Here is a 12,318-nt window from a genome sequence, read left to right on the forward strand (position 1 = left end):
GATCCCACCCCCTTCGGCCGCACGGACGGCCGCGAAGGCGCGAACTCCAGAAACTATTGAAGTTAGCAGCACAACGACTGTTGTTACCAACAGGCACGTTTGAAATGGTGCGGTGTGAAGAATGAAGCCTATGTCCATTTTTTTTTTTTTTGGTTGAGAACAAGGTCACAAATGAAAATACGTACCTATCATAACATATGCACAAATTTACCACTACTTATATTAAATGAAAACATGTGTGGTCAAAAATATAAAACTATACTTACTAGTGTTTCTTCCACATCAATATTTCATCCAAGGTCGAAATACCGGATAATTGCATTTCCTAGTCCCTCAGAAAGTCCATATGGGAAAAATACCACAACGAGGGTACATACACGTTATCTGTTCCACTTCCAGATAGTACTTGCTCTTCATTAGTTCTCTTCGGTATGCAGAACGAAGTGAATTGATTTTATTCTTCACTCACTCTCTATCCGTCGTTTGATCTATTTCCTTCATTTTATTCACTAACTTCTCATATGCCGCATTTTTCAAATTCCTGTTTTTATAATCTTCACTCTTTACCTTCCACAGTTCAGGTAAATTTCGATAAAGGTCAATAAATTCTCGCCAGAATTCTTGATTCCTATTCATTGACGCCATAGCGCAAGAAATAAGCGTCTGTACACTAGGCTTCCTACTCGGAAATAAAGCTCGTGTTTGCACAAACATGCCCATACACGGTCCACGTATTTGCGCAAACATCATGTTCGTGTAAACAATTTTCGAACGAGTTCGATGTGGAAAAGGTTTGCACAAACGTTTGCGCAAACAGTTCATACAGCGCCACACACGGTCAAACTGTTTGCACAAACAGTCTTTTGCGCAAACCGTGGACCGTGTGTGGGCCCTATAACAGCGCAGGGAATCAACATAACGTCTAAGTGGCACGAATCACTCCAGGAGAAACCTCGGCGTCCTCCCCTGCACATTTATTTTGGAACAAAAGACTTCGACGTTTAACAATAAACTTACATGCTCAAGTTGCATTTTTTTTTTTTTTTACAAATCTTTTCCCCTGCCTTTCTAAGTTTCTAGCATAAGCGATTTGGTCTGGGCGTTGTTCAGTCAATAAGTTAGTCACTTATTAACTCATTCATAACTTCCTTTTTTATATGTAGACGTTAACTGAAATGCTAGTTCTTCCCATGGAAAGAGTAAGTTAATGTAAAAGTTTTTGATTCCTTAGGATACGCATGAGGGATGAATTTTGACTTAAACGTAACCTACAACGCTGCTGTACATGTCATGGATTGGACTGTAATATCGAACGTTTTCTATTAGTTTTAGATGTCACCCACCTCATAGCCTAGCCGATACGGTTGGGGATGAACTTTTATTTCAACGACGTCGGGAGTGTAACTAATAATCTCAACAGCATCAAAAACAATGGGTTGGGCAGTAATATCAGTTGGTTTCGATTATTTTTACATGTCACCACTTTAGTCCTTCTCCTCTCTTGCTGAAAATGTACCAAAATCTAAGTTAGTCCACACATTTATGTGTTAAAAATAATCAAAATCGGTTCAGTTAGGAGTAGTTTGCAGGAAAATATTGTTGAAGTCATTTTCATGTGCGCAAAAGATATCCCACTCCTTAAAGCAGAAATTTTCGAAAATATTGAGACACGGGTCCTATCGAGGAGATTCGGACCCGTGGAGCTCTGTGCGTGCACCAATGTCTGCGAGTTATAAAGAACGCTGAAATAGGCGATAAACAAAGGAGCCTCAGTCTATAAGAGCCTTTGCAACGTAACGCAAATTATGAAACGAGTAATTATAATTATGCCAACTTCGCAAAATAATGCAAAACACAAAATTTGCATTGCGTTGACGCAAACTGCTACGGAACGAGGCTCAAGATGTCCGAGACAATTCCCTGAGATCCACAAAATGCATTGTCCCTCTCGCATAACTTTCCTTTACCTTCACTCACGCCCAAGAAACCAATTACTCTAGAGGAAACTGGTTTTACCTTTTAGCCCGTTCGTACGGTGCGGGCAAAGGTGGAGGGAAGGGGAATGCACTCATAACTACACGATTCTTCTTGTAGTTGAATAACTACAGGTGGTTTCCTGCTGCGTTGCCAGATTGAAAATCTCCTAAGAAAGCGAGACAGAATGTGGGAAAAATTCATGGACTTTTCTAAATTCATACATTTCGCAGAAACTTTTAACATTGAAAGAAGGTAGCAAGTATAAAATGATCAATATAAATTAGTTTATATTATATTAAATTTATTTTGTAATATTCTAAGGCTACCGCCTGTAGGTCCGGTAGGCCACAAAATACGCCACTGTTGAAGCTGTAGTGTTGACAATTACTACGAGCTTAGCTAGCAAGTCAAAGAGAACGACTGGAACTGGTCGATAGGAAAGTGTCATATGCCACGTTGACAGACCAGATTGCATACATTTTTAACGACCCGTCAGATATGGAGAGAAGTTGTCTGTGAGGTTTTAATGCTCCACTGTATATCCCGGACATGGCACCATTACCCTATAAAAGTGTCAGTCCCTGCAGAACTCTTTGAATGCTGTTAACTTAATGCGCTTCAAAAGAGTGCTGTAAAGATCACGTGTCACAAGGTTTTAACCAAATCTACAAAAGTTATTTTGCGACGGGATCATGGTGTTGCCCGAAAAATGGCAGAAGGTCATCCAACAAAACGGTGTATATGTGGTTTCATGATGTTGTTTTCAAATGACAATACGTATTTTCTCAATTTTGACATCCAAATGCTTAATACCTTTTAGGTACCTGATAAATCAGCAAATAAATTATGTAGTATAGTGTATGAAGCAACTATTTTCATACTTAACAGAAAATAAGTCATGTTATATTCTATAAATAATTTATAGGCTGATAGAAACTAACTCTTTGGCTTAGGGAGCTCGGTAGTTCGTTTCCGCATAAATAAATATGCACATATGATTTGCGAATTCAAACTAGTCGGGTTTGTACACTCTACAGTGCAAAGATTGTTACATTCTCATTTTTCTTACACTTTCCGACGTGACTCCATTCAGGTGGTTTACAGCAAGGACTGTAATCATCTTGTGTGATACCATCATTTCAAGCATCATGATTGAAGAACTATTGTATCATATAACGAGTTCCGTGTTATGTATTTTTTTCATTCACCAGTTTGTCCCTTTTGAGTACACAGACATTTCCTAAGATTTTGTTTTCGAAAACCGTTAGAAGTATCCATAGTAGACACGAATATCTGTAGTAGAGTTTCCAAAGAGTACTCTACTACGAGCAATATTATCCTTTTATAGATTCACAATTTTAGTTTCCTCGGTATCAGATGGGATTATTGCAGTTTTTGTTCTGAGTAATAAAATGCATTATCGTCATCAATCTACTTTTCAGATTCTTCGTTAATTTCAATTTTATTTGTTATAGCTACACTGAACTATTTAAATAATTACACGCTGATAGTACATTGTTTCTCAAAACCCTCCTATTAAGTGTCACTATTTCAGAAAATAATAAGTATAACTGTACCAAACTTGTATGATTTATTCGTGAAAACAAAGTATCTGTTAACCGTGCTTTTGTTTCATTTTCGTAGAGATAAAAAAATTGGCCGCTTACGAAACTGAGTAATTTATATTCATAATCGAAGAATACATTCGGATGGCCCAGCGAGTCGAATGAGTGGAACGAGCATTCCAAGTGGCATTTAGAGTGGAATTTGACCCAGACAAAGACACAACAACAAATCGACTGTACAAATTATGACAGGTTTTCTTCTGAATGATTATTTTCACGGGGGGATTTCATCTACATCAAGATGCCAAGAGAACATTGCCAAAGTCCATGAAACATTCATAAGAAGCCTCGCAAAGTCCAGGAAGCGGTCAGAAAGTCAACATGTTGCGATTACTTCAAATCTTCACCAGATTGTATGACTGTTTCCTATGCTCTGTGTCCACGGTTGAGGTTATGACACCTGTGTTTTTAGAGCTGAATGTGTCTTTCCAATTGTACTTCCAAATGTTTGAGAAATGAGTTCATTCTCCTCATTCAAATGCGTTATTTGGGGCTGTGCTCACAAATCATTGATTTATGCAAGATGGTGCACGTTTCCATAACACAATTGTTATCTTCAAACTGTAGCACAAACACTTGCGTGTTCAAACTTGCGTGTGTAGGTACAAAATGTTACAGCACTGAATCATCCAAAATACTATGGCTGTATCGTCGACTGTCCACATATTCACCTGATCTTAGTCCGTTAGATTTCTTTTTTAAGAGTAAGAACCATACCTACCACACAAACACTAAGATCTTGGACAAGGTAAAAACATGTATCAAGTGTGCAAAATTCTGCTGCCCCCTCCCCCGTCAACATTTTCATGACTGTGATGTCCAGGTTTGGAATATGATTTTGTTAAATAATTGCTGCGGATGGCTAATACATCGAACATGTTGTGTTGTAAATGCCACATCCTATACATGTAATCATCTTAGAGTGAACTGTCCATGTTTCTACATCCGTGCTGGTAGGTAGGTTTTGGACTATCCTGTAACTTTAGAAATCCAAATTTAATCGAAAGGGCGGTTAATACCAACGTTTCGTTGAAATCTTAAATAGTTATGCCAAAGTGAACTTTTCAAATTGTTCTACTGGTTATGAGTTCGAGAATTTGAACCAGAGAACGCATTATTTCCCCATAGCCTTTATAGAATTCTTCAAACATTTCATTTTGTCCTTAAATTCTGCAACTGATTATATATTTTACCTTTTATACGATTTGATTATGTTTGAGCATACGTATTAAAGTAAGGTCATCTTATTTTGGCTTAAACACAAGAAACTACATTTTATCTGTGATAATCATCACATGGATCAACATAGAAAATGAAAATCACTTATTTATGTTTTCTTTGGCAATAATATGTATTAGAATAGTGCTGTAAATATTCACAATTAGGAAACACAGTAACATGGAAAGTTCTATTTCAGTTTCTGTATTTGTTTAATATCATGGAGTTTGAATCATAAAATAAGAATCATTTTCCTGAATACACATAGATATTATATAATTTGAAAAAAAAAAATACGTATAAGAGTAATCTCCGCCCATGGATAATCAGGACAATGTATTTAAAATTCTATAAATATAGTTTGTTTTATTCGTAACCGATTGAGAAAACAAACTATTTTACAGGGAGTATTAATTGCAAACAAGTGTTAAATTCCATATGATTGTGTGTGTTATGTTGTAAAAATGTACGAATTTGATTGTATCAAAAGTGATGTGAGATTGCTAATTTTACGAAGGTGTGTAAAAGTTTAATTCGCTCTTGTATATGAAGAAATATGTTGAGTTACTTGAACTGTGTTGTGAGAAATTAACAAGTTTTCATTAGTTAAAATTCTTTATTTTTACAGTATTTTATGTGAATCTTACAATTAAGATTCGTAATTATTTGGTACATGATTATCATTTACTAAATGTTAGACATTTTAAGCTTTTTCGATTTCTTCGGTATACAGTTCTGCAGCACATTCGCATCTCCAACGGTGAAACTGCTTTCGTTCTCAAAAAATCTGTTCTCATTACATTTATATAGAATGTGTTTGTGTAATATTTAGATTATTGAGTTAAACTTGTTTCCTCCAAACCGTGGTAGATTTTAATGAAATCACCTATAAAGAAACAAAAATACTTTGAGTATAAAAGGGTGAAGTTTAAATATAAAAGAGTGAATTAATTTACGTCAAAATCTTTATACAAAATGTAGTCATATTGAAGAGTAATATCTATCTATCTATCTACACGATTTTATCTATCTATCTATCTATCTATCTATCTATCTATCTATCTATCTATCTATCTTTACGTATGCCACACACGATTTTATTTCTTAGTGTAGAAGTACCCCATCGCGATGTCAAATAGTTCTCTAGCCCAATTCCACGACTTTTGACATTTAAGTGTATGCACTTTCTTTAAGGTTTTGTTTAATAAACAATAAAATTGTTAATAAGAGACGACATAATTAAAATCGGTGCAATCAACCAAGGAGATCTCATCAAAATTATTTCCACTAATCACCTATACTGTGGATCTTGACTACAAATCCTAAGATTCAAGGTCTGAACAGAGATCAACCAATCATATTTCTGCAAATATAACTTTTTACCAATTTCTTCAGACTATGAACCACGTCTACAAACCGCAAGGCTCAAAGTATGAAATTGCGATTTTACTATATTAATTTCTTTTAATTATTGATTTAGAAGAAGCGTACGATAAACTGCAACGGAATCTTATTTGGTGGGCACTGAAGAGGAAGTGCGTTCCGAAGAAATACTTCTGTATAATTCAAGATGTGTATGATAGATAGAACAGGTGAGGAATGCGTGAGGAATAACAGAAGAGTTCACATTTAAAATGCAACTTCATCAGGGATCTAGGCTTATCCCATATTCTTTTGCACTTGAGATGAGCGAGCTTAAAAAGGATATTCAAGAGTTTGCATCTTAGGATGTGCTATTTCTGAGCGATATCATGCTAGTGAGTGAGACCAATGCAGTGCTGCAAGAGAAATTATATATGTGAGGATAAGCATTGGAGAACAAAGTGTTTAGAATTAATAAAGACAACATTTATATTGTTCTTTTATGAAAAGTACTTGAAAATACAAGAATACGACTGGATGAAGGACGGGTGGTAATGACTAAGAAATTCAAGTACTTGGGGTCAATACTGCAGGAAAATGGAGGAATAGAAGATGTAAAACGCAAAAATAGAAGTGGTTGGGCAAAATAGAGAGAAGTAACTGGAGTACTGTGTGACAGGAGGAGCGTACCAATACGCTCTAAAGGAAAAGTTTACAAGACAATACTGAGACCTGCCGTATTATACAGAGCGGAATGTTTGACAACGAAGAAGATAGAAGAACAGAAGTTGCACTTGCGGTGATGAAAATGCGGTCGTGAATGTGTGGAGTGACATGGAAGGACAGAATTAACAAGGAAGTTATCGGGGAACAGTAAAAGTGAGATCAGTAGTAGAAAAACTGTAAGAATGTAGGCTAAGATTGTTTGGGCATTTAAGAAGATTTTCGGAATATGTAAGTTACGGAGTGGGTGCTGTACAACCGAATGGGAAACGAGCGTACGGCCGGCCAAAGAAGAAGTGGAGAAATTGTGTGAAGGACGATATGGTGCAATGTGGTGTCACAATGGATATGGCACAAGATAGATGGAGGACAGCAATCCGAAATGCCAAACCCAGGTAACTGGGGAAAAGACTTAGAATAGCAATAATTAGTTTTATCTGTCAGATTTCACGTTCTAAATTTATAACTTTTAATTTGAAGACATAAAACATGTGGATATGACGTCAGGACACATAAATCAGATTATAAAGATGTATCAAGGCTCTGTTCCACGTTTCAAATTTTCAGATGAACAATTTAGGCTCATAACACTGTCATAATGTTTGCTTTGAAGACAAGAAATATGCGGATGTGACGTCAGAACATTTTCCTTCTATACATTTATATGTAAATATACAATGACACTATATAAATGTATTATTATTATTACTCAGTGTTTCAAAATCATTAATTGGTTTAGTTTCTAAATTTTGAGAACTTTAGTCAAGGACCTACCTGTAGAACTGGTATACATCTCCTAAGATAATTATTATTTGGAGAAAGTGTCTTATAAATCATATTTACCATATTTGATTTCAAGCTTTTGGGAGGTTACCTTGAACGAGATCAGTCGTAACACTTGAATGCTCATATGGGCTACATAAGACTTCATCTAAGATGCTTAAAATTAATAAAAATACATCCCAAATATATCTACCAAATTTCGTTCCCGAATTTTGGGAAGTGGTAACATTGACCAGGTATCATCGCATCAGAATGTAGCCCTTGTTTTATCTTCTAGGGACCTAACGCTCAATCTACCATAAGCTATAATACAATTCCGAAGTAATGAGTTTATTATAACACAACCATTTCATCTGCTTTACCTAATTTTTCACTTATTGAAGGTGAAATATGGATTATTTAAATATACTGAGACATAAGCCTAAGTTATGTAGTACAATTACTAACTTTTACTTTTTGACAATTCACAAAATTGAGAGGTAGACCAAGTAGCTCTATCACATTTGGAAGAGAGTGCATCACGACACCAGTGTTTTACGAAAGAAATTAGTCCCAATATCCATCCAAGTAATAGTTGCAATAAAACCACTTCTTAGACTATAAATTAGTTCATAAACCTTCCAAATCTGAATTTTTGGCAATATGGAGGGGGAAAGTATGGACCTTCCAAACTTACAGAAATATACGTTTTGGTTTGAGAGAACATTTCCTAATATACAAATTTAGGAATTAGCTAAACGTGCTCTGTCCCTTAATTTAAGCGACAGACATCAATGTACTTATATCCTGTGAAGGAGAATTGATTCCTTTATTCATCCATATGATCACATGTTGTAATAAAACTACATTGTCTCTTCCACCCAAGAGAGCCTCAGGCACTGTTAATATAAGCTCGATCTTCCTGCTTTCCACAGCGTTTATTACTTTTTTCCGCTTTCGCTTATTTTTAACAGGTGTTTCACAGAAGGATATTTTCCCTCTTCTTGGAAAACAGCCCGTCTCTCTTCCATCTATAAATCCGAACCGAAAAATCACGTGTCATCCTATAGGCATATTTGGCTTCTTTCAAATATACATCCATCCTGTGCGAGAAAATTCCCGAATACAGACTTCTCAAAACCTCTCCCTATATTAACACAGCCCAACATGGTTTTGTGTCCAATAGCTCTTGTCTTACTAACTTAAGTAACATGCTTAATCATGCCATAAATGGTATCTCCAACAATGCACAACTTGACACAATCTATTTCGATTTACCTAAAGCCTTCGATTCCATTAACCACCCTTATATAATTTACAAAATCTCCAATAGATTCGGTATTCATGGGCCACTCTTATCCTTATTGACTAGCTACGTACAAGATCGCACCCAGAGAGTCGTCTTGCCGGGATAAATTTTTACCCCGCTGCCTGTAATATCCAGAGTAGCACAGGGTAGTGTACTTGGTCCACTCTTATTCATATTGCATATAGATGACCTGGCTAATTGCTTCAGCTCAACCTCCAGTAGAGTCTAGTTATGTGCAGAAGACTGTAAAATCTTCAGGGAAGTCAACAGTACAGAAGATTCTGACCTACTTCAAAACGAAATAGATAATTTTTCCTCTTGGTTTAAAACATGGCTCTTAAAAGTAAATCCCGATAAGAGTAGATCCATAACATTTTCCCTAAAGAAAAACATTGTACACATCTCATACAACACAAATGGTTCACCCATTCGAGAGTCAATAGTCATAAAGATCTTGGAGTTACTTTTGACACAAAACTAACTTTTGCAGGACATATTATATAAACGCTATCACTAAACAATCGATACGTCTTCTATTACTTTTGTACAGATTAAGAGAGATAAGGAACCTGTCTTCCTTAGCAACGTTCTACAAGACAATAATTTCTTTTAAATTGGAATATTGTTCACCTATCTGGACAATGGAAGCTCCTACAAACCTATCCCGGCTAAACTCAGATCACAACTTCTTCCTGGCAATAGTACGTTTCAGAGTACCTCACACACGTGCAATGACAAAGCACGAATTGCTACGAACACTAAGTATTCAACTACCTGACACTCGTCATAAAATCAGTGATCTCAAATATCTCTACAAACTCACGCATTGCCAATTCAGATCCGAAATGTTACTCTCAGAATTGTATTTCCGAATTCCATTCAGACAAACTCGTAACATACATCTTTTTCATTTTGTATGACGTAGACTGTCAATAGATCAACGTTCTCTGTTCTACTACAGGCTTCCTGAATTATACAATGAAATATCACATACACCCGTAGATATGAAACTGCATATAACTGCACTACGACGTCATTTTAATGGATTAATTCTAGTCACTTATTGTCAAGCTTTCTTTTTATTATTTGATGTTGTTATTTACTATTATTATTATTATATTATCATCTCTTAGATTTGTTAGATATTCCAGTGTAAATTGGTATTGAGCTGTATCCGGAATTATGTTTGTAAATATATAAATAAACAAATAAATAAAGATAAATTAGACTAAAAGTGTAGTAAATTACGGTAAAACGTATTGGGTATGTATGTGTTTGACAAAAGTTCTATTCATTAATGAAACAACGTGGCCATGTATATTTATAGAAGTACATACTTTAGCCCTAAAAGACAATTGATACTTTTTAGTTTTTGACATTTTCCAAAATTTAAAGTGGGTCAACAAAACAGTCCCGAAATTTAAGAGGGGTACATCATGGGACCTATGTCTAATGAAATAGAATGGACCCAACCATCTATGCATAAGACTCTACGATTCTATATAGCTTCATCAAAGAAGACTAATTAAGATAAAAACCGATCACAAAGCAATTCATATTGCCTATATATCTTTCGGCAACTTTTTACCCATACAAGTAGATTTCAAGTTTACAGAGGCGTGTACTCACGACACAGAAAATTAAAAGCAAATTTTATTTCTTTAACATTTCCCAAACTTAAGAGGTCACTCACTAAATTCTCCCCAAAATTTGAGAGAGAAGCATATCTTATGAAAGAGAATGGACTCATGTACCCAATCATATAACCAGATAACGTAATAAAGCCTTGTCAAAGAGAACAAAGTAGCTCAAAACTCTCCAAAATTTGAATTTTGGCATTTTTAAAACCTTAACATGGGAACGAGTTGAGACATCTAAACTTTCAGCAATACATCTCCAGTCTTATACTACCATACATAATTTTTATTTTTGGTTATTTCCCAAATTAAAGAGGTAGTACAACACACGTCTCCCGAAATTTGAGAATGATTGACCAAGGTATCGCGTCAAAATAAAGAGAAGAGTTTCCGGTATGAAATCATACTACGAGGTCAGGTCAAGTGATATCCCACAGTCAATCAGCGATGAATTCGATCAAGTGTCAAGATTAGTACTTCGTTCAATAATTAAAAACACGATATATATAGTAGCATGAGAACCAGAGGAACGTAACCCCAAAAATGTGGTTTTCGTTTTCTTCATGTTTGGACATAATTTTGAAAGCCTCACTTGGTGTAAATGGAACGTAACACCATCTGTTCTCCTTGTCAATCTCTGTTGTAATGTAGCTCAATTACCATCTAATTAAAAACATATCTTTCTAAGAAAATAGTATTTTTGTCCTCTCGCCTGTGAACCTACGAAAATGGAGTTACGTTCCTCTGGTTCGCTTGCGACGATATGGCCTTTCTGAAAGATCTGTTCAAAAAGAAAGCTAACTCCCAAAAAAGGGTCAAAGAAACTGTCCTTGACTTTTCCATTTTTGTGGGACAAGTATGTAGTTGTACTCCATACTTGTAGCGATTTTGTGATATTAGGATAATGGAGATTTTGAAGGAGTAATATGTGGGCTTGAAATATTGTTTCAAATTGGGAAAGACATTCACAAAAACAGTGAAAATGTTGTAGGATGAGTACGTGGAAGAATGTACGAGCTGCACTCAGTGTTATGATCAACGGCTCCGACTTTCCAAAATTTATGTGGGTGCATATGAATGGCGGGACGTGTTAGCCTATATGCTTTCACGGTAATCTCGATATTTGATTGATTTATTTTTAGTTAAAATCTTTTATGAACACTGTCATAAAAGGCTGTGCTGTGATAAAGTAAATATACCGGTACTATAAGGATAAGTTGAGGCTGACCTAGCTCAGTCGGTAACACGGCTAACTTAAACGCAAGAGAAACTGGTTTAAAATCGGATCCAAACTAAAAACTTGTGGGTGCGCCGCACCCACAAGATTATTTGTGTGGGTGCCGGAGCCTCGGAGCACCCACGTAGTTGGCGCGCATGGTTTTGAGTGTTTACAGCATTTCAAAGTGGGAAGAGCATTCATCCAAGACGAGGCAAAGCTTTGACGACCGCGAACATCATGTGATTACGTTAACGTTTATATAGTGAGCTATGTTGTACTGAAAAGTCGTTGTTTGATTGATCGTCCGCAAAATAACTGAGGAAATAGAAATCTTTAAATGGCCCTGTCATGTGATCTTAGCTGATAACTGAACTTGCATCGTGTTCCTGCAGAATTATGTTCAAAGTTGCAAACACTGAACACAAAGAAACACCTGTGGAAACTATTGAATCCGAAGATCTTTCGAATTGTGAAAACTTAGGCGAT

At 35.9% G+C, this 12,318-nt stretch overlaps 1 protein-coding gene across 1 annotated transcript in view; it reads right to left on the reverse strand.

Moving 5' to 3' along the window:
• Positions 1-5,431: 5,431 nt before the first annotated feature.
• LOC145681573 (uncharacterized) overlaps positions 5,432-12,318 on the reverse strand; it is a 69,728-nt gene continuing 62,841 nt past the window's right edge. Inside the window, exon 7 of the mRNA XM_081753208.1 lies at positions 5,432-5,706. Within this exon, the coding sequence (XP_081609334.1) occupies positions 5,703-5,706 (4 nt within the window). The 3' untranslated portion in view covers positions 5,432-5,702. The remainder of the gene's footprint in view (positions 5,707-12,318) is intronic.

The sequence above is a fragment of the Thermobia domestica genome, chromosome 3 (assembly GCF_964235325.1).
Source record: "Thermobia domestica chromosome 3, izTheDome1.hap1.1, whole genome shotgun sequence".
In the NCBI taxonomy this organism is placed as follows: domain Eukaryota; kingdom Metazoa; phylum Arthropoda; class Insecta; order Zygentoma; family Lepismatidae; genus Thermobia; species Thermobia domestica.